Source organism: Chelon labrosus (genome assembly GCF_963514085.1).
Source record: "Chelon labrosus genome assembly, chromosome: 8".
Classification (NCBI taxonomy): domain Eukaryota; kingdom Metazoa; phylum Chordata; class Actinopteri; order Mugiliformes; family Mugilidae; genus Chelon; species Chelon labrosus.
This window is the reverse complement of record NC_140358.1, coordinates 12,882,346-12,906,182: the sequence shown is the minus strand read 5'-3', so window position 1 is coordinate 12,906,182 and position 23,837 is coordinate 12,882,346. Positions and strand designations below refer to the sequence as shown.

The 23,837-nt window shown below is 42.3% G+C and overlaps 3 protein-coding genes across 3 annotated transcripts in view; all 3 read left to right on the top strand.

The window, feature by feature from the left end:
- Nucleotides 1–13: 13 nt before the first annotated feature.
- Nucleotides 14–11,896, top strand: LOC311491443 (protocadherin beta-16-like). Its single transcript, XM_084549371.1, has 2 exons — nt 14–2,940; nt 11,129–11,896. The coding sequence occupies exons 1-2, from the start codon at nt 526–528 to the stop codon at nt 11,192–11,194; spliced, it is 2,481 nt and encodes an 826-aa protein (XP_084405497.1). The 5' UTR covers nt 14–525; the 3' UTR covers nt 11,195–11,896.
- A 5,627-nt stretch (nt 11,897–17,523) lies between these two features.
- Nucleotides 17,524–23,837, top strand: part of LOC311491428 (protocadherin gamma-C5-like) — a gene marked incomplete at its 5' end in the record, with an annotated part of 43,674 nt that continues 37,360 nt past the window's right edge. The window contains one exon of the mRNA XM_084549348.1: nt 17,524–19,977. Within this exon, the coding sequence (XP_084405474.1) occupies nt 17,524–19,977 (2,454 nt within the window). The remainder of the gene's footprint in view (nt 19,978–23,837) is intronic.
- Nucleotides 20,783–23,578, top strand: LOC311491442 (protocadherin gamma-C5-like). Its single transcript, XM_084549370.1, has one exon. It carries the CDS (start codon nt 21,040–21,042, stop codon nt 23,506–23,508), a length of 2,469 nt encoding a protein of 822 aa, XP_084405496.1. The 5' UTR covers nt 20,783–21,039; the 3' UTR covers nt 23,509–23,578.

The window sequence follows — 23,837 nt, the reverse complement described above, 5'->3', positions numbered from 1 at the left end:
GCAGTTACGTAATTGATCACTTACGTTCAGCACCTCGGATAGCGACATAATTCCACAATCAGAACCACGTCTCTTTTTCCCTTTTACAACTCCCATGTTTCTCTAAATTAACTCATATATTTTATGTGATCGAATGTTTTTAACATTCACTTTGAACATTTTTGATTTATAGACGTTTTCTGTAATCAGTGTTGTGTCGGTGGATGGTATCCATTCACTGTTAATGTGTTTTAACTTTTAGTTATTTTCCAGCAATGACACAATATTTTGTTCCTTCTAGATGCAATTTTACTTCATGAACTCAGAGTGCCGCTGTTGGCTAGATTGTTTTAGATTTACTGGAGACTCTTTGTACCTCCCATCGTGCCTTTATTTTAGACGGAGAAAGAGACAGAAGCGAAACGCATCGTCTGGAATTTACTGAACATCCAGGACATCTAATATTTTTTTTCTTGTTCGGAATAAGCCATAAAACCTGCGCTGAGCTTTAATTTCTTGTGGACAAATGTACAGAACTCATACAAGATGTACGCTGGAATAACGTCGGAGACAACAATGAGAGGGCAAGTACTGTTGTTTTTCTCGGTCCTCTCTCTAAGCTCGGTGCTCGGACAAGTCAGCTACTCCATTCCCGAGGAAATGCCAAAAGGCTCTCTAGTTGGCAACATGGCTAAGGATTTTGGCTTAGATGTTAAAAGACTGAAATCAGGTAAAGCTCGTATTTTCACTCGAGATAGTGGCGACTATATCGAGCTGAATAACGACAGAGGCGTCCTCCTCATCAAAAATAGGATAGACAGAGAGGCTCTGTGTCGACAAACGACGCCTTGCGCTTTGCATTTTCAAGTCATATTAGAGAATCCGATGGAATTTTACAGTGTGACGATTGAGATCACGGATGTTAATGATAATCCTCCATCATTCGAAAAGAACGACGTCAAATTTAGAATTAGTGAATCTGCTGTCGGTGGGGCTAAATTCATATTAGATCGAGCAGTGGATCTTGATGTAGGCTCAAATGGACTGCAAACATATAAACTTGAGCCGACAGAGAATTTTGTTTTGAAATTACACGACCAAGTAGATGGAACAAAAAATGTGGAAATGGTCTTAGAGAAACCCCTTGATAGAGAAAAACGTGAACACCTGTCTTTAGTTCTGACTGCGGTGGATGGTGGAGAGCCGCAGATGACGGGAACAATGCAGATTCTGATCACTGTTTTAGACGCTAATGACAATGCTCCTGTTTTTACACAGCCTATATATAAAGCATCCATAAGAGAAAATGCACCAATAGGAACCGTTGTAATAACGGTTTCTGCCGCAGATGCAGATGATGGATCTAACGGTAAAATAACATATTCCATTTCGAGTATATTAGATAACGCCCGTGGATTATTTGAAGTAAATGACGATACTGGTGAAATTCGGCTAAAAGGAAACGTTGACTATGAAGAAGCTCGAACATTTCAAATAAACATCCGTGCAACTGATGACGGGGGACTGGTTGATTCCTGTAAAGTCATAATTGACGTCCTTGACATGAATGACAATAAACCCGATATCCATATAATATCTAAATCAAATGTGATATCAGAAGGTGCCAAGCCCGGTACTGTTGTGACAATGATAAATGTTCAGGACGCGGACTCGGGCGAAAACGGCAAGATCCAGTGCATTATGAATAATAACATGCCTTTAGTTATGAAGTCTACAACCAGTGATTTCTATAGTTTAACGACAGACAGTGATTTGGACAGAGAGCGAGACTCTGAGTTTAATATCACAGTGACCTGCTCTGATGAGGGAGTGCCCTCTCTCTCCAGCAGCGTCACTCTCACCTTACAGATCTCAGATGTGAATGACAACGCACCTGTCTTTGAGAGGAGCTCATATGAGGCCTACATTGTAGAAAACAACACACCAGGTCTCTCTGTATTCACAGTGAAAGCCAGAGACGCTGACTGGAACCAGAATGCCCGTGTTTCTTACATACTGGAGGACTCCTCCGTTAACGGAATACCAGTCTCCTCATATGTGTCCGTTAGTGCTGATAGTGGAGTCATCCATGCAGTGCGCTCTTTTGACTACGAGCAGATAAAAGATTTTCAGTTCCGAGTCAAAGCTCAGGATGGAGGCTCTCCTCCACTCAGTAGCAATGTGACAGTGAAAATAATGATCCAGGACCAGAACGACAACCCTCCACAGGTTCTGTATCCAGTCCAGACTAGTGGCTCTCTGGTGGCTGAGATGGTTCCTCGTTCAGCAGATGTGGGCTATCTGGTGACTAAAGTGGTGGCTGTTGATGTGGACTCTGGACAGAATGCCTGGCTCTCCTATAAACTACAGAAAGCCACAGACAGGGCACTGTTTGAAGTGGGCTTACAGAATGGAGAAATCAGAACTATCCGCCAAGTGACTGATAAAGATGCTGTGAAACAAAGACTGACTGTTATAGTGGAGGACAACGGGCAGCCCTCTCGTTCAGCTACAGTCATTGTTAACGTGGCGGTGGCGGACAGCTTCCCTGAAGTGCTGTCGGAGTTCACTGACTTTCCACACGACAAGGAGTACAATGACAACCTGACTTTTTACCTAGTGTTGGCTCTGGCTGTAGTTGCCTTCCTCTTCATCACGTGTTTAGTGGTCATCATATCAGTGAAAATCTACAGGTGGAGACAGTCTCGCATCTTGTATCACTCCAACCTCCCTGTGATTCCATATTATCCACCACGTTACTCAGACACTTTGGGGACAGGGACTCTCCAACACGTGTACAATTATGAGGTGTGCAGGACGACTGACTCCAGAAAGAGTGACTGTAAGTTCGGCAGAGCTGGTAGTCAGAACGTGTTGATAATGGACCCCAGTTCTACAGGGACGATGCAGCGGATGCAGAGTGAGAAGAGCATCCTGGATGAACCAGACTCTCCTCTAGAGGTTTGTTATTTTGGTTTGTTTTTTTAGATGCACCGATTGTGCAGCCACAACCATGGACAGAGGCACTGAAATCACCCTAAATATTTTATTCGATTTGTTATTATCACTTAATTGATACGTTTTACACTTTTGGAAAATTTCATAATTATGAATATCAATCTATCTATCTATTTATCTATCTGTCTGTGCAAAGTGTACTCTTAGTAAGATTTCAATTTGCATTCACGGTTACCACTGCAGTTTCATTTTGCGTCTCTAAGTGCCGCTGTTGGTTAGTCTGAGGAAAATAAGGCTCATTTCTCGTGTGTTGTCCTCCCTCCTCTGCCTGATGCGTTATTAGAGCTCTATTTTAATCGGAACTACAGCCCGACAAAGCCAGCCGCCCAGCAGTCCGCAATGAACTCGTGATCAATCATTTGCTTGGATTTTGACACCTTGGTTTTGTTTATTCCCCTCTGATATTGAAGACGTTCTTCACAGGAGTTCTTTGTTGCGTGGCCGAAAAGAAAATGCCTTCATGGTGGCCGCTGCTTCTCTGCGTCTATGTCGCAGACATGACTGTCGGTCAGGTCCGTTATTCTATACCTGAGGAAATGGCTACGGGCTCGGTAGTCGGGAATATCATCCAGGATCTAGGTTTGGATATTAAGCGACTGAAATCTGGGCGTGCTAGGATATTTACCGAGGACGGCAGTGAGTACATTGGTCTGAATGCAGAAAGGGGAAGTTTGGTTGTGGCTAAAAGGATAGACAGAGAAGAACTGTGCAAGCAAGTGTCTCCCTGCTCTCTTCATTTCCAAATTATCCTTGAAAATCCAATGGAGTTACATAGAATCGATGTCGAGATTACAGATATAAACGATAATGCTCCAGTCTTTTCCAAGAAAGAATACAGTTTCCAGGTTAGTGAATCTGCCTCACCAGGGGCTCGCTATTCGCTAGAGAGTGCAAAAGATTCAGATGTAGCACATAACACAATTCAAACATACAAACTCAACCCCACAGATCATTTCAAATTAAATACTGTATCTCGGTCTGATGGAACAAAGTACATTGAAATAATTCTTCACACGGCGCTCGACAGAGAAAAACAAGAAGAGCATAAATTAACTCTGACAGCATTTGATGGTGGTAATCCTCAAAAATCTGGTTCTGTCAAAATAAATGTCGTTGTGTTGGATGCAAATGACAATGCGCCAGTATTCAGTCAACCTAGTTACAGGGTGACAGTTCCAGAAAACGCATCCAAAGGCACTGTAATTTTAAGAGTCAGTGCAACTGATAATGACAAGGGAGCAAATGAAGAGGTAGTCTATTCTTTCTCACACCACACCGACGGCGCAACATCCCTGTTTGGCATGGATGTCCAAACCGGAGAAATTACCGTAACGGGTGTTTTAGATTATGAAAAGGCTAAGAATTATGAAATAGACATTAAAGCTACAGACAAAGGAGGGCTGGCAGACACAAGTAAGGTGCTAATAGAAGTGACCGACCTCAATGATAACGCCCCTGTGATAAGCATCATTTCTCTCTCCAATCCAATACCAGAAGATTCGGCTCTAAATACTGTTATAGCGATGCTTAACATCAAAGACTTGGACTCGGGTAAAAACAGCCAGATTAAGTGTTTTATTAGCCCGGATTTACCTTTCAAAATCAAGTCAACAGCGACTAATTTTTACAGTCTGATATCTGACGATGTTTTGGATCGTGAAACAGTGCCAGAATATAATATAACGATAACTGCAATGGACGAGGGTTCCCCACCTTATTCCACAAACAAAACAATTAATCTAAAAATATCGGACGTAAACGACAACGCCCCAATGTTCCCACACCATTCGTTGACTGCTTTCATCAATGAAAATAATTCACCTGGCATGTCAGTCGTCTCTGTCAAAGCCAGTGACATGGACCATGGCAGCAATGCACGCATTTCCTATTTCCTTGAAGAAAGCCAGCTGAATGGGATGTCAGCTTCGGCTTATTTTTCAGTTAATGCTGAGAGCGGAGAGGTACTTGCTGTGCGTTCCTTCGACTACGAACAAACAAAAGAGTTCTATATTCGCGTTAAAGCTCAGGATGGAGGCTCTCCTCCACTCAGTAGCAATGTGACAGTGAAAATAATGATCCAGGACCAGAACGACAACCCTCCTCAGGTTCTGTATCCAGTCCAGTCTGGTGGCTCTCTGGTGGCTGAGATGGTTCCTCGTTCAGCAGATGTGGGCTATCTGGTGACTAAAGTGGTTGCTGTTGATGTGGACTCTGGACAGAATGCCTGGCTCTCCTATAAACTACAGAAAACCACAGACAGGGCGCTGTTTGAAGTGGGCTTACAGAATGGAGAAATCAGAACTATCCGTCAAGTGACTGATAAAGATGGTGTGAAACAAAGACTGACTGTTATAGTGGAGGACAACGGGCAGCCCTCTCGTTCAGCTACAGTCATAGTTAATGTGGCGGTGGCGGACAGCTTCCCTGAAGTGCTGTCGGAGTTCACCGACTTTCCACACGACAAGGAGTACAATGACAACCTGACTTTTTACTTAGTGTTGGCTCTGGCTGTAGTTTCTCTCCTCTTCATCACGTGTTTAGTGGTTATCATATCAGTGAAAATCTACAGGTGGAGACGCGAGCGCCTGTTTTGCAAATCCAGCGGGAATCTTCCTGTCATTCCATATTATCCGCCCCTTTACGCAGACGTAGGAGGTACCGGTACGTTGAAGCAGGCGTACAGTTACGAGGTGTACGGAACTACTGACTCTCGGATGAGTGATGTTAAATGTCCCCGCCCCTTCAGTCAAAGCACTCTCAGTGTTGACCATAGTGCTACCAGGACAGTGCCAAGACATAAAACTGAGTCAGAGAATGTGCTCACAGAGGTGAGATATGTCAGTTACTTGCTTTATTGAAACCATTGTTCCCAAATTATACATTTTATTTTATCATCTATTTATTTCTTTATTGAATAGTTCTAGTAATGTACGTTCTTGCTGAAAGATGCTCAGGTTTAATACAGTGCCAAATGTACTCAACAAGTAGCACCTTTGTGCTGCTTTGTGGCTGAATTTATAGCTTATAGACATTTATTCTTTAGGTTATGTAATTTCTTTCATGTATGAGGACAGTCAAAATGGGCATTTACTACTATATTGAATATCATTAACATCTTTTTGTCACTTATAGGAATACGTCAGCATTGGCCTTTTTATAGTGCCACTGTCTCATGACTTTTACTTTCTGTAGCGACTTTCTACATATGCTTGCCTGTCAAACTGCATCTATTAATTCTCCATGTACTTACTGCACATATTACAGTACATATAACAGTATTACTGACTCCCTAGCAGTCTATGAACAGTAATTATACCTTCTGCTTTTTGTGAGGTCCGGGGTGTCTGCCTTCTAACAGTATATCTGCATTTCTGTATTTACATTTGCCACCTTAATTTCATTTTTTTCTTCTGTCATATGTCATATATTAGTCCTGACAATCATATCATTCTGCACTGAAACCTGATGTCATTTTTGACATTAAGGTTATGTTTCCTGTATGTGTATGTTTAGATCTTTTTTATCTGTTTATATACGTTGGTATTTTGTATTATACTGTACTGTGTGCCTTGTCAGAGAGATTCATGTAATGACCTGCATAAGTGTCTGGGAAAATTAGAAAAAGCTACAGTGAAAGAACCCCAACACTGGTTTTCATCCCTGCTAAAGCTTTAATACAGATTGCTCTCACATAGAAACACACAGCCACTCAGTGCACTACTTTTTCAGTGACCTAGTTCCCTTCATAACACGATGCAGCCATGAGTATAGGGCTTCTTGTGAAAGGAAAAAGAGTGATGGTAGAGCTCATCTTACTGCAACAAAGACATGAAGCGAAATGCAAAAAGGGACATTATATATTCAATCACATGTTTAAAATGTTGTATAGGGAAAGAGGCAACAGTACCTGCTGATCCAAGGGAGATTGAGAGCGAGGGAGGAAAATCTGTGATGGAGAGGAAGAGAGAGGCAGCGGGGGAGGGGAAGAGGCACGTGGTAACCGGCACAGTCTCTCCATCCCTGTGCAGCATTTGTGATAGAGACGCACAGCAGCCATTTTGATCTGCAGCCTTCTTTGTCTGCTGAAAATAGAGAAACCTTTGGTGTGAAGTTGTGGTGTCAGGCTAAATTTGCTCACGTCACTGTAAAGGACACAGATAAACTGAGACATGTCTTGATAAAATATAAAGAAATTGAAGATAGGCAATAGCAAGACACCACAGAGAGAGGAGTTATATAACAAACAACAGGGGGATGTCAGTAATCAGAATAGAGTTTGACTGTGTTTGAACAAAAACAGTTACACAGGACAACTGGCCCAGATTATATTTAAATCCAGCTATTCAGTGGTCTGTAAAATAATTATTTTTATCACTACGGTCAGTACACAGACACAAGAGTGCACCTGATCTGCCTATGACTCCATCTGTGATCATTTTTATATTGTATGCTGAACATAAAACCCCTGTATTGTGCTGTAAAGGTGCTGTTGCAAGTATTATGGCAGTTGTGAAGAAAACAAATTGGTTTAGATTTCATAATAATTACTATTGTCTTTAGATGCAGGCCACACAAAGTCTCATTTAAACATTTAGCTTAAAGCGATGAGTAAATGGTACTTTGATGTGGTTGATGATTGTTCCTCTCAAGTTTTGTTTGCTTTGCTTTTGTCTATTTTTGGAGCAAGCATGGTGTGTATGGTCTGGCAGCTCTGGGTTGGAGTGTGTGTTAGCACAAAAGTCTAAATGCTGGTCACGGTGTGTGCATGGGATAATATATGTTGACAGACTTCAAATGTTAACTCTCACAACCACAGGAAGCATCCTGCCATGTTTAATGGCCCACATCTGTGTCTGCTTTCCCTGTTTCAACTAAACCATTATGTCTCATTTTCTCAGCTTTAAACTTCTGATTTTACTAAGTGCCGTAAATTCTTCTGACCACAGCACCTCCGTAGGGGTCAAAGCTCAGAGAAATGTTCTGGCAACAAACTAAATGGTTCAGACTGTTGTCTATCCTCTATCAGTTCAGTGTGTTGTTTAATATCTCTACCTTCAAACTGTTTTTGAATCCCACACAAACTTCCCATCATTAATTTGCCAAACTTGTCACTGACCGTAAAAATGTAATGTGGAAGCTCTTGGTTCTCACAGGGCTAAGATGCTGTTCAAGAGTCTGGCCTTCATGTCTGGTGAGCAGCTGTGCACCTATGTTTGTGCCGCTGGGGCTCATCAACTCATTGTGGGTAGTGTTCAGGGATGTGGTTAATGTTAATGCCATAATCCCTCATTGTGGTTTTGTTTACAAGATGTCCCAGATATCTAAGATACTGAGGACGTTCATTCCCATGGAGCAAACTCTTTAATACATCGACAGTGATATGATAAATATACTGTATGTCTAAAAGCTTCAGGACATAATACTTGCTCCACATGGTCAATTGCTTGCTGTTCCTCTGGGACTGTGGTTTTATACAAGGGTGGATGTTAAACTTGTGGATAAGGATATGGATAAGTGTTTCCAGAGTTGCCTTAAACTTTCCTGCTGGCATCCGTTCTGAGAGTTAGTTTACTATCCTTTTTAATAGCATGCTATAATACAGTACCACCTGAAAGTAGTTTTCTGCATGTTTCTACTGTTCCCACTGTTAATTAATATGTGATTATTATTATTATGTATGTGGATTATACAACCTGTATGGCGTCCATGTAATTATTTCAGATTTTGTTCACAATATTATTTTTGATTCATTTTGATTTGAACTAAGAAATCACAGAAACAATTGTTTAGATTATTGCCATTTACTCAGTCACTGTACATGGTGTGAAATTGTTTCTAAAACTGGATGACCACTGTTCATCAGTTGCTCTCTGTTTCCAGCAGTCTTCCTTTTTCCTCCTGATCTCATTTTCTGCATCCCTCCCCTCCCCCTCTCCAGCTGCACCGTTCTGCTGCAGAGAAAGAAAGACACACAGAGAAAGGGAGAGGAAGATTGCTCAGTGTATGACATTTTTACCCTGTCTATAAAAAGACATTATACACCATGTGGCATCATTTCATTCCCCCGTAGACCACCATGTTCATGACAGGAAGACTTATCCCATTTGTGCTGCTTTTCAACCATTTGTCAAGAGACCATTTAGTGGCCACCAGCCAATGTGCTTCATTTGAATATATTAACAGTGTACATAAGTATGTGTGAGCAGGTGAGCATAGGTCCACTGTTATTGTCTTTATTCTCCAGGTTGTTTTTGTAGCTCCTTTTTTTGACACCTTTGTCAGCTTGCAGGAAGCAGGGTGGGATGGAAGCAAGGGAGGTGGGATGTGTTACCATAGCAACAAGCTGACTCACTGGCAGGGCTGTACCATTTTCAGTGGATGCACAGGGGGTCAGCAGCAGATGCTGCCTCTGTTGTGTTATGGTTCCATGTATTTGTTGATGCTGGGAGGACAGGAAACACCCCTGTTTGGAGAAAGTAGATGCTGCATCCTCAGACCTGGGGTGGATGATGATGGAAGAAAAGGGAGGGGGAGAGGGCAGTCATGGCTGCTTCTGATATTTTTTTTCTAATCTATGCTGCCCTGATTCTGTTCCCTACCCTTGTTTCAGCAGACTCCTATTTATGAGTGTACTCACTTGGATTAACCTATTTCTGATTACATTCTTTGATTTAGTCGTGTGAGAGGAACAGCAGCCTTTGGGTGTCCTTTTATGATTCGTTGATATCTTGGGTGACCTGTTTTAGAGCAATTCTGTTCATCAGTCAGTTATAAATTAATTGCTGCTTTGCTTTGTGTGAGAAGCTCAAATGTGTACTCACAAAGACTCTCACAGACACATCAGCTGTAACAAACATGGGGCCACAGAGCAAAGAATCTCATTAATAACACATGGATTTTTCACAGGCCATCGCCTCGAGGCCCCCTGCTGTTGCTACAGGGGTAGTGGTTTTGTGCAGCAGTGCAGTATTTTGTCTGTGATGTATATATGATATTTGCCCTGTCATTATCTTTTCAGCAATGATCAGGTTGATGTTTTATGTTTTAGGATGAAGTGGTTGTCCTGTACCAAAGCATGTTGTGCTTTTAGTTGAAGAGGGAGTTGATTTTTGGACCCATTTTCGATTATTCTGTTGTTTACACACCATAAACTAGTTGGGGAATGCTTTTGAAAATGTTTCATTAAGTCATGCAGTCATTAACAACAACAGGGACCTGCCACACTACACTGTGCAGTTCCATAATTAGTCCAATTATTATTATTATTATTATTATTTGCCTTTCTCCCTAACTTCATTTCTGCTTTAGTTTTCATATATTATTGTCGTATCAAAATCAAGACCATGGTTGTATTTTTAATTTTGGAAAGTCCTTAACCTCTTTGAAATCTGAAGTTACACAGTTAAATAAATCTTTCTAATTTCCACGAATGTTTTGCATTGAAGGTGGACACTGTGTATCAACCTCACCTGCAACATTGGCCACTTTTGGTTCCTATGATTATTTTGTCTTGTAACTTGTTTCGTCAGTTTCCAGTTTGTGGTTACTTGCTTAGAATATGCTTGTTTATCTCTTATCTCTATTTGGGTCAGATAGACATTTTAACCTTTTTTTGGCTTTTTGTTTCAAAATAGGTTTCTTTACATTGCTTATAATCTCTCTCTCCCTCCTTCTCTCCCTCTCTCTCTCTCATATTTACATGCACACATACACAGACATTTGTTTTACAATATACTCTGATAGTCACCTAATTCTGTCATTGCAGCACTTATTCAAAGCTGTTACAGAGCAACCAACACACATCTGTTTCCACATTTTTAAATTCTAATATTTTCTCACTAAACATACTTTTACCATCCATTTCCATTTGTATTGTTTTCCATCAAAATATACACAATTTACATGTTCTATGAATCATACATATTACATAAAATTGCAATCCTGTTTGTTGTGAGCTGCACGGTAAGTATGTGGGTTAACCGTACTTCCCAAAGCCAAACTTTGCAAATTGACCACCAGTCTAACAGACTTCCTTCCTTTCTTTTTATTCTCTTCCATGTTTCCCCATTGCTGCTTGGTGCTGTTCCTGTTTCCTCCTTGAAACCTGTTAAATCCTGTCTCATCAAATAAGGTAAGAAATAGTTTCAATCTACATAATTTTTCTCATCGACCAAACACATACTGTAACGCAAACTAATACAAGCAGGGTAGATCCACTGACAGCTGAACATCACACTCAAGATCATATAACTCAAACCGTGGCACTGATTTGTTTATTGCATTTTCCAAACAGCACACAGCACTGAACAAGACACACCGATTAATCTGATTTTCCGTGACAAACAGATCTGATCACATTACTCCAACAGCACACGTCACTGTTGCCTTGACAGATAATGCTTGACAATGTGAGAGGATTGTTGATCAAAACATCATGTGGTTGTTTTATGTGACTGGGTTCTTGCACTGAATTACAGACACAGTCATATGGATATTATAAACAATACTGTAGATAAGTAGACACTTGTCACACCATCTATTTTCAGCATGCCAAAGTACATTACATTTGAACAGGGCAAGTAAGTTCTACTTACTAACCAGCTTACATGGTTTAAGGACAGAATAAGAAGGGAAGACCAGCTGTTAAAGTAACTTATACCCAATTGAAGTTTAATTGAAGATTGAACTGTCCACTATATTTTATCCATTGGCTGTGGTGTTCTGGACTAACAGCCATTATATGGTGTGAATCCATGTATGTCGATATATGTATAATGTAACATGGATAAATACAGCACAGCACGGGTAAGAGGATAAGAAAATAGTGATCGTGTGATACAAACATAGCACGTTAAGAAGACTAAAACCAATCTACAATATATTAGAAGGAATACCTGTTCAACTATATTACATTTTAGACAGATGTTTCTTTTATCTTCGCTATCTTCACAATATAAATCAAAATAATAGAAATTATCAACAGAGCACCTCCACACAGATTTTTACAAACTGTAGCTTCCAAAATAACCATAAAGTTGACTCAGCACCCCTTTAAAACCAGTTTTAACAGCAGCATATCATTATAGTCTTCATGAGGTTAAGTTTTACTGCAGGACTGCTGTTGGCCATTACCACACAACACAGCTTGACAAGACATGTTTAGTAGTGCTTAAATATAACATAATTTGATACCTTCCATTAAATACTATTTTTATTGCTCTAGTTATTCTAAAAGTCTGCACTAGTTCTAGGAGTCCATTTTTATGGTTTAAGGATAAGAAGATACAAATATACATGTTCTGATCGGCTCTATAAATCTGCACTGTGTACTATATCTCACCACATGACAGGGAACACAAGCATGAGTGAGTGTGAAGTATGAGTGGATAAAATGGATCTGTGCTTTTAGCTGTGTACGTCCTTTACTGATTTGTAAAGAACTTCCTTGAACTAGCCGCAAAATGACGTCCAAAATATCTGAGACTTTGCTGAAAAAGCACTTACTTCATAATTTGGGAAAACATTTTGTCATTATCTAACATCTCTAAACTGTGTTCCGGCCCTGACAAAATAGGTATTAAGTACCACAATATTAAATTTTATATATACCCTAACTTTATTATGACAGCACAAGCTTGAGCTTATTATTCTCCTTTAGTCTCTGGTCTTTCTCACCTGGTTATTACCACCTTATGTACTGTTAGAAAAATAGTCAAATGGCAGAGATGTTGTTTTCCTGGCTGCCCTGAGTGAGAGCCTATGTGGCTGCGTCTCGAGCAGCATGCAGCAGCAGCAGTTGGCCGCCTGTGTGGCGCTGTCCACACAAGTGGTGCTGAAAACAGCCCTGGCCCACCCCTCCCCTCCCTCTCGTTGTCTCTCACCATTCCTCTCCACATCTCCCTCTGTCGTCCGCAGACTATTTTTAGAGAATGAAACAAAATACAAATATTTGCATTTTTCTTTTTGTTTATTTTGTATTTAGTTTCATGTAAGCTGTTTCGCAATATATTATTAGTTAACGCAGTTCATAGGCGTTTTAAAATCTTTTGGTTAAGACAGCGTATGGTGTCTGCTTTCACTGCGAGCATATTGCTTTATTGTGGTGCATAATTTTGTAGAATAAAAACATCTATTATGTGAGTGTAACACTGGTCTAGCTGTCCTCAAAAGCTCCATGTCGGCAAAACGTGTGCATTTATATTTTTTAAAAAAATGTAAATGATGGCCTTCCTCTCCGTTTGCCTCTGCGTCAGAGGAAATATAGACAGGCAGTGTGTGGGTTTGGTGTGTGCGTGAGAGAGCGAGAGAGAGAGAGAGCAATAGTAATCGCCTTCCTACGCCACACGCGCTCCCCCTCCCTATTCACTTGTCCCACAGACCTCCATACGGGTATTTTACGTTGGCTGCCGTCAGGGTTATTTCTCTGCGGCGTGTGAAAAGCTGTGAAGACGTAATGACGCCTGCGTGCAGGCTGCACTGCCTTTCTCTGACCACAGGAAGGCAACGAAGAGCCTTGTCCGCCACAAAGGCATGTGCATGCACGCAGGTACATGGAGGCGGGATAGATGCATTAACACAAATCATTGTGTTAAACATCATGGCATGATCATTAACTGAGTTAGTTTTTGGTCATATGCTATATAACACTATTAACACTGTTAATATGCCATTCAAGAGATAGTTGGGATAACTATATTTGTAGTCTAAAAATGCACATTTTAATACAGTTTTAGGTGATAGAGAGAGTTTTAATTAGAAGTAAATTATGACATTTCATTATGAATACAATATATATATATAATATATTAATAATGATATAAGTGTAATGACAACCACAATGATGTGTCTGCGGTTCATACTTCTACGTCACTGCTCTGTAGATGCACACTGATGCTATGATTGGTGGAAATAGGCATACTCTGTCCGCCAATGATATCCAGAGCTGTACAAAGAGATCTACTCCCTCTCATCGGGTAGCATCACCCTCGTAACCGTAACAATGTTCTGCACCGGAGAGGAGGGATGCTTATGCAGACACAAAGCATGACTGTCACCGTTACATTTAAGGACGCATCTATACTGGATTATAAACCTTATACGGTGAATCAGTTAAGAAGTTGGGATTGGAGTGAAAAGAAACTGGATTTATGGAACGTGGAGTAATGTGGCACAAGCTGCGGACATGGCAGGTGTTTTTGTGGTGGCAACATTTCTTCCTATTGTGGAGTACAATAGACGGACAGACTCGCTACAGCATCCCGGAGGAATTGAAACAGGGCTCTGTGGTAGGAAATCTAGCCAAAGATTTAGGTTTGGTTGCATCTGAACTGTATCTCCGCAAATTGCGGATAACGTCTGAGGCTGGTAAACAGTATTTCAGTGTGGACTTGGGGAAGGGAGAACTGGTGGTGACAGATAGGATAGATAGGGAGGAACTATGTGGACAAAGACCGTCGTGTTTGTTGCCTTTGGAACTGGTAATAGATAGCCCACTACAGCTGCATAGAGTGGAAATTGAAATACAAGACACAAATGATAATTCTCCTAGTTTTCTTAATAAAGAGAAAGTAGTGAAAATTGCAGAACTAGTAAATCCAGGCGCGCGATTTCCTTTAGAAAGTGCTCAAGATCCCGATGTTGGCAGTAATTCGATACGCTCTTACCTTATAAGTAAAAATGACAATTTCAAATTAACTGTTAAAAATCACAAGGACGGACGAAAGATCCCTGAGCTGGTTCTTGAAAAACCTCTCGATAGAGAAAAGCTTCCTGTACACCATCTTATCCTTACTGCTGTAGATGGTGGAGACCCGGTGCGCTCAGGGACATCTGAAATTACAGTTATAGTACTTGACAACAACGATAATGCACCGCAATTTGAAAGACAGGTATATGAGGCTAATGTCAGTGAAAAAACAGCACCTGGAACTGAAATACTGCATGTTAAATCCACAGATGCAGACGAAGGACTAAATGGAGAAATAGGGTATTTTTTTGCAGAACAGACTCCGGATGTGATTTTATCATTATTTGACATTGAACCTTCGACTGGAGCTATTCTCGTCAAAGGAATTATAGATCACGAAACGGCTTCTTTACATAGATTTGATATTACTGCTAAAGACAAAGGGAATCCAGAGATGGATGGACATTGTGGCGTCGAAATTAAAGTAATTGACATTAATGATAATATTCCTGAAATCATCGTCACGTCTTTAACCACACCTGTTCCAGAAGACTCTGCAATCGGAACAGTTATTGCATTAATAAGCGCAAAAGACCCAGATTCTGGTGACAATGGCAAAGTTACTTTAAGCATCTCTCCCAAATCCCCCTTTAAGTTAAATCCGTCGGTCTCCAGCCATTACTCATTAGTGACGAATGGGCCGCTTGATCGTGAAAATAATTCCCAGTACATTGTCAAGATCAGTGCCACTGATTCTGGGAAACCTCCGTTAACGAGTGAAAAAATTATACGGGTTGAATTGTTGGATGTGAATGACAACCCACCAGTTTTCTCTCAGCCGTCATATGTCGTTTATGTAAAAGAAAATCACGCTCCTGGGAGAATATTATGCTCATTCTCAGCTGCTGATCCAGATATGGGCGAAAACGCAAAGATCTCTTACTCTATACTGGACTCTAAAGTGCAGGACGTTTCTGTCTCGTCTTATGTTTACATTAACTCAGATAACGGCAGCATCTACAGCATGCACTCGTTTGACTATGAGAAGCTGAAGGTGTTTCAGATTCAGGTTCAGGCAAAGGATCAGGGCTCTCCGTCTCTCAGCAGCAACGCCACTGTCCATGTTTTTATCCTGGACCAGAACGACAATGCCCCCGCTGTCATTTACCCCTCCTCCGCTGCACTGGGCTCCCTCTCTCACCAGAGGATGCCCCGCTCCGCTAAAGCCGGTCACCTGGTTACTAAGGTGACGGCCGTGGACGCTGACTCGGGCCATAACGCCTGGATCTCCTACAAACTGGCGGAGGCCACAGACGCCTCTCTGTTCACCGTCAATCTGTACACAGGGGAGGTGAGGACTAAACGCGCTGTATACGAGCAGGACGACTCCTCTCAGAGGTTGCTTATAGAGATCAAGGACGACGGGGAACCGGTCCAGTCCTCCACCGTCACTGTGTCCATCCTGCTGGAGGACGGTCTCCATGAGCCCATCTTAGACCTCCGACAGAAAACGGCCGAGCCCGGCAAGAAAACTGGGAGAATCACCCTTTATTTGATTCTCTCTCTGGCCTCGGTGTCCGTGTTGTCTCTGTTGACTTTTCTCATCTTAGCTGTTAAATGCATCAGGAACAGCAGAAGCAGCGGTAGTTGCTGCATGAGACGGAGCGACTGTGATGATTACAAGAACCCCAACAGAAACCTGCAGATTCAGCTCAACACTGATGGACCTATAAAGTACGTGGAGGTCCTCGGAGGAGACATGTTGTCCCAGAGTCAGTCCTTCAGGTCCTGTATGTCTCCAATGTCAGAGTACAGTGACTTCACTTTGATTAAACCCAGCAGCACCACAGACTTTAAGGAGGTGATCAGTGTTTTGGATGCGTCTTTACCTGACAGCACTTGGACCTTTGAAAGCCAGCAGGTGAGCCCTGATTTTGAAATGTCTGTACTTAAATAGCATACTAAGGTCTTTTTGTCTTCGAATAATCGTGGTTGCACGATAAAAAGTGATAGCTGGCCATTTGAGTCAGCAGGTTTGCAAAAGTAAACATTTTTTTTTTCGTGTAATATGTGGGACATATTGTTTGCTTACAACTTTGGAAAATCATAATAGACAGAACTGTGTTCATACACTTCAAGTGTACTGATTTCCGAGGCAATTTCACTGTAGTTCAGCACCATGAAGGTGGACAGCGACTCTTTGTAGAATGCATGGTGTGGATAATGTCAGTGCCTAACTAATTTCGCAACACTTCCGCTAAGATCCTTCCACTAATCTCTCTCTCTCTCTCTCTCTCTCTCTCTCTCTCTCGCTCGCTCGCTCTCTCACTCTCTCTCTCTCTCTCTCTCAATATCTCTCTCAATATCTCTCTCAATATCTCTCTCTTCTCTTATCTATCTATCTTTAATCGTCGAACTTATGAGTAATTGCCTTCCTTCGTTTGCATTTTGATGAAGCATGACTGTTAATTACTCATTTTGACCAAAGTGGTGATGCAGAAACTAAACTGATGCTGTGACTTTAAGGGCGTCGATCAGCGTCCTTCTTATTGGATGGTAAAGCTGGATGCTTCCTCCAATAGGATTCAGAACTGTACAAAGCAATCTAGTCCCTGCCCCCATGCAGCCTCGGTGCTGTAACACTTACAATGCCAAGAGCTAGAGGAGAGAGGGAGCAATGAGCTTGTATTTTACGATATTAAGATTTTGCTATTTCGGCTCATAGCTATGTTCCGTTATTCGTGAAAGGGGCGCTGTGGGAATTGTGCATGCGAAGATGGATTTCAGTTTTTTTCTATACACTATGTCGATTGAATTGAATTCGTTATAGCGGACCAAGGATGACAAAGAAAAAAGGATACAGCGATTGGAGATGGCAAGCGCTTTGGTGGCATAATTTCTTTCTCTTATGGAGTACAATAGACGGACAGACCCGTTACAGCATCACAGAAGAACTAAAACAGGGATCCGTGGTAGGAAACCTGGCCAAAGATCTCAGTTTGGCGTTGTCTGAGATTTTTGACCGCAAGCTGCGTGTCGCCTCTGAGGCTGGTAAGCAGTATTTCAGCGTGGATGTGGGGAAGGGCGAGCTGGTGGTGAGCGACAGAATAGACAGAGAGGCTTTATGCGGACAAAGCGCCAACTGTGTTCTACCTCTGCAAGTTGTCATTGAAGACCCATTACAACTTTTCCGTGTTGAAGTCGAAATACAAGATATTAATGACAATGCACCCCGATTTCCTTCAAATGATATCACACTGGAGATTGCGGAATCTACAAATATAGGAGTTCGATTTCCACTAGAAAGCGCCATAGACCAAGATGTTGGCAGTAATTCACTGAAGTCCTACACTCTCAGTAAAGACGAATGCTTCAGTATTAGGGTTAAGGAAGTTGCAGGTGGAAGGAAAGTCCCTGAATTAGTTTTAGCAAAATTGTTAGATCGAGAGAAAAAGGCTGTTCATAAGCTTTTGTTGACAGCTTTAGACGGAGGCAACCCAGTGAGATCAGGGACTGCTCAGATAACTATTACAGTCCTTGACATTAACGATAACGTACCTGCTTTTGAGAAAACATTGTATAAAGTCTCTGTTGCTGAAAATTCTGCCGAAGGCGCATTAATAACACACACAAAAGCGACCGACATGGACGATGGCCAAAACGGAGAGATTGAATACTCATTTGGAGCGCACACGCCTGATGCTGTTCTCTCTGTTTTTTCTATTGATCATGTAACGGGAACAATATTTCTTAAAGGAAAATTAGATTTCGAATCAACTGCAAATTATGAATTAGACATAAGTGCGAAAGATAGAGGCGTTCCAAGGATGGAGGGTCATTGTACTGTGCATGTTGAAGTTTTAGATGTCAATGACAATGCCCCAGAAATAATACTCACCTCTCATCCAAAACCGGTACGCGAAGATTCTCCTGATGGCACAGTAGTGGCTTTGCTCAGCGCCCGAGACCTTGACTCTGGTGATAACGGTAAAGTTACATTGCAGCTCCCCATGAAATCGAAGTTTGGTCTTAAGCCTTCGTTTTCCCATAATTACGCACTGGTTACCAGTGGTGTCTTAGATCGAGAGAATGTTTCTGAATACAACATCGAAATAACAGCCACTGATTCAGGCTCTCCTCCACTGTCGAGTAAGAAAATTATTCCTGTCAGAATCACTGATGTGAATGACAACCCTCCTGTTTTCACTCAGCGAACATATAATGTGTACTTGAAAGAGAATGGAGTAGCAGGCTCTATACTGTACTCAGTATCAGCATCTGACATGGATTTTGGTGAAAACGCAAAGATCTCTTACTCCATACTGGACTCTAAAGTGCAGGACGTTTCTGTCTCGTCTTATGTTTACATTAACTCAGATAACGGCAGCATCTACAGCATGCACTCGTTTGACTATGAGAAACTGAAGGTGTTTCAGATTCAGGTTCAGGCAAAGGATCAGGGCTCTCCGTCTCTCAGCAGCAACGCCACTGTCCATGTTTTTATCCTGGACCAGAACGACAATGCCCCCGCTGTTATTTACCCCTCCTCCGCTGCCCTGGGCTCCCTCTCTCATCAGAGGATGCCCCGCTCCGCTAAAGCCGGTCACCTGGTTACTAAGGTGACGGCCGTGGACGCTGACTCGGGCCATAACGCCTGGATCTCCTACAAACTGGCGGAGGCCACAGACGCCTCTCTGTTCACTGTCAATCTGTACACAGGAGAGGTGAGGACTAAACGCGCTGTATACGAGCAGGACGACTCCTCTCAGAGGTTGCTTATAGAGATTAAGGACGACGGGGAACCGGTCCAGTCCTCCACCGTCACTGTGTCCATCCTGCTGGAGGACGGTCTCCATGAGCCCATCTTAGACCTCCGACAGAAAACGGCCGAGCCCGGCAAGAAAACTGGGAGAATCACCCTTTATTTGATTCTCTCTCTGGCCTCGGTGTCCGTGCTGTCTCTGTTGACTTTTCTCATCTTAGCTGTTAAATGCATCAGGAACAGCAGAAGCAGCGGTAGTTGCTGCATGAGACGGAGCGACTGTGATGATTACAAGAACCCCAACAGAAACCTGCAGATTCAGCTCAACACTGATGGACCTATAAAGTACGTGGAGGTCCTGGGAGGAGACATGTTGTCTCAGAGTCAGTCCTTCAGGTCCTGTATGTCTCCAATGTCAGAGTACAGTGACTTCACTTTGATTAAACCCAGCAGCACCACAGACTTTAAGGAGGTGATCAGTGTTTTGGATGCGTCTTTACCTGACAGCACCTGGACCTTTGAGAGCCAGCAGGTGAGCACATGACCATTGATTTTAAAATGTTATATACTTAAATAACATACTGTAAGGTATTATTGTCGTCCAGTAATTGTGGTTGAATGGTAAAAAGTGATAGCTGGCCGTTTGAGTCTGCAGGTTTGCAATATAAACTAAATCTTTTTATTTTCATATACCCTGATGGACATATGTTTGATTATAGCACCAGAAAACCATAGTTTCCCGAGCTGTGTTCATACAACATACAAAGCTCGCTGATTTTCGTGGCAATTTCACAAAGTAGTTCAGCACCATGAAGGTGGACAGCGATTCTTTGTGAAATGTGGTCCTGCACGGTCTCAGAGCACACCTCGCATCTGCTGCCACCTCTCTATGATTCATTTTTGTTGCAAGACGTAGTTCCTTCCACAACAGTCCACCACGTCCACCAAATCTCTCTGTCTATCGATTTATAGGCTGGTTTCCCTCTTTCTCCTTAGATTCGAGTGTTGCAAAATCCAAGTAATGCGCAATATATTCATTCAGATACTGTTCAAATGCATCATTCAGCTTTGTGTTCATTTCAGCACCATGAGGTTCGACAGTGAAATGTTACAACTGTGTAACCATGGAACCCTTTGGACGTTGATTTAAGTTGGCAATAGATGAATATTCAGCATTTAATTGCTTTGACTATGTTTACCGAGACAAGAGTAAATTGAAATTCAGTGATGTCTGCCCTTATCGCCACATATGAGAACTCAGAAAGAGAATGTACCGTATGCTGCCTCTTTAAGAGTGTCGATCTATTCCTCTCTCATTGGGAGAATGCAGTGCACCAATAGGATTCAGAACTGTACAAAGCAATCTTGTCCCTGCCCCCATGCAGCCTCGGCGCATAACACTTAGAATGAAACGAGCTCGAGGACACACGGCAATTTGAGCTCGTATATTCTGAGATTTGAATGATTTTTACCTGACAGTCATGCTCAAACACTGTCGCATTTTTGGTAGGGGAGATATTTCCTACTATCGTGGATTTCAGCTTTGCTATGAACACGATATCGATGGGAAGTGATTCATTATAGCGGATCAAGGATGACAAAGAGAATAGGATACCGAGACTGGGGATGGCTGGCTCTTTGGTGGCATCATTTCTTTCTCTTGTGGAGTACAATAAACGGACAGACTCGTTACATCATTCCAGAGGAACTAAAACAGGGATCTGTGGTAGGAAATCTTGCCAAAGATCTCGGTTTGGGATTATCAGAATTTTTTGACCGTAAACTGCGTGTCGCTTCTGAGGCTGGTAAGCAGTATTTCAGCGTGGATGCGGGGAAGGGCGAGCTGGTGGTGAGCGACAGAATAGACAGAGAGGCTTTATGCGGACAAAGCGCCAGCTGTGTTCTACCTCTGCAAGTAGTTGTTGAGAATCCTTTGCAGTCGTTTCGAATTGAGGTGGAAATAAGAGACATAAATGACAATTCCCCTAGTTTCCCTACCCAGGAGATTAATCTTAAAATACCAGAATCAGTTGCTCTTGGCAGACGTTTTCCTTTGGAAAAAGCGGAAGACCCGGATGTTGGAAGTAATTCTTTGAAAACATATTCTTTAAGCAAAAACGATCACTTCTCTTTGAAATTTAAAGACACAAAGAATGGTAAAGCAGTCCCAGAATTAGTGTTAGAAAAGTCGCTGGACCGAGAAAAGAATGCTCTCCACCAGCTGATGTTGACAGCATTAGATGGAGGAATCCCGGCCACATCTGGAACCTGTAAGATAATAGTTACTGTACTTGATAATAACGATAATTTTCCCATTTTTAATGAGAATGAGTATAAAGTTTCTTTAAAGGAAAACAGCACAAAAGGGACATCTGTAATAAGACTTACAGCTACAGATGCTGACGATGGTGTTAATGGGGAGGTTTCATATTCGTTCGGGTCCCGAACTCCAGATTCTGTGTTATCTGCGTTTGAAATCAATGATATAACTGGAGAAATTGTATTAAAAGGGCCATTAGATTATGAGAGTTCAACATCATACCTTATCGATATAACTGCTAAAGACAAAGGGATGCCCGAAATGGAGGGTCATTGTCGTGTACAATTGGACGTCGAGGACATAAATGATAATCCCCCAGAGATTGTACTCACGTCGAAACCCAGTCCTGTACGTGAGGACGCACCAAGTGGCACAGTAGTGGCTTTGATCAGTGCACGAGACCTTGATTCTGGTGACAACGGTAAAGTGACATTAACACTTCGCAAAAGATCTGCCTTCACTCTTAAACCGTCGTTTTCTGATAACTACGAACTGGTCACGAGTGGTCCTTTAGACAGGGAGACTTTCTCAGAGTATAATATTGAAATAGCAGCCACGGATTCAGGTTCTCCTCCACTATCTAGTAGTAAAATTATTCATGTAAGCGTCACTGATGTGAATGACAACCCTCCTATTTTCACTCAGCGAACATATAATGTGTACTTAAAAGAGAATGGAGTGGCAGGCTATATACTGTACTCAGTATCAGCATCTGACCTGGATTTTGGTGAAAACGCAAAGATCTCTTACTCTATACTGGACTCTAAAGTGCAGGACGTTTCTGTCTCGTCTTATGTTTACATTAACTCAGATAACGGCAGCATCTACAGCATGCACTCGTTTGACTATGAGAAACTGAAGGTGTTTCAGATTCAGGTTCAGGCAAAGGATCAGGGCTCTCCGTCTCTCAGCAGCAACGCCACTGTCCATGTTTTTATCTTGGACCAGAACGACAATGCCCCCGCTGTTATTTACCCCTCCTCCGCTGCCCTGGGCTCCCTCTCTCATCAGAGGATGCCCCGCTCCGCTAAAGCCGGTCACCTGGTTACTAAGGTGACAGCCGTGGACGCTGACTCGGGCCATAACGCCTGGATCTCTTACAAACTGGCGGAGGCCACAGACGCCTCTCTGTTCACCGTCAATCTGTACACAGGGGAGGTGAGGACTAAACGCGCTGTGTCCGAGCAGGACGACTCCTCTCAGAGGTTGCTTATAGAGATCAAGGACGACGGGGAACCGGTCCAGTCCTCCTCCGTCACTGTGTCCATCCTGCTGGAGGACGGTCTCCATGAGCCCATCTTAGACCTGCGACAGAAAACGGCCGAGCCCGGCAAGAAAACTGGGAGAATCACCCTTTATTTGATTCTCTCTCTGGCCTCGGTGTCCGTGCTGTCTCTCTTGACTTTTCTCATCTTAGCTGTTAAATGCATCAGGAACAGCAGAAGCAGCGGTAGTTGCTGCATGAGACGGAGCGACTGTGATGATTACAAGAACCCCAACAGAAACCTGCAGATTCAGCTCAACACTGATGGACCTATAAAGTACGTGGAGGTCCTGGGAGGAGACATGTTGTCTCAGAGTCAGTCCTTCAGGTCCTGTATGTCTCCAATGTCAGAGTACAGTGACTTCACTTTGATTAAACCCAGCAGTACCACAGACTTTAAGGAGGTGATCAGTGTCCTGGATGCGTCTTTACCTGACAGCACCTGGACCTTTGAAAGCCAGCAGGTGAGCAAAGAGTGAAATCCTTTTCTATATATATGTTCTCACTGAAAATTGTCTTCCTCTTTAAATGTTGTACCGCCTATCAGCCATCAGATATAATTAAGAGATATGAGGCTTCATACATGGTAATATTTTATATTGATTTAAAATCTGTATATAACAGAATGAGATAATCCTTCGTGTGTCACCTACTGAAGGCCATAGCAGAACCGAGAATGCTTAAAGAAAACTTTCAGCACCAAGGATAGCGCCAAATCATTTGAAAGCCGGCTGGACTGAAGTTTCTCACTTTAAAAACGGTCTCTGCAAACGACGTGAACATACGACCTATGTGACATTCGCTTACA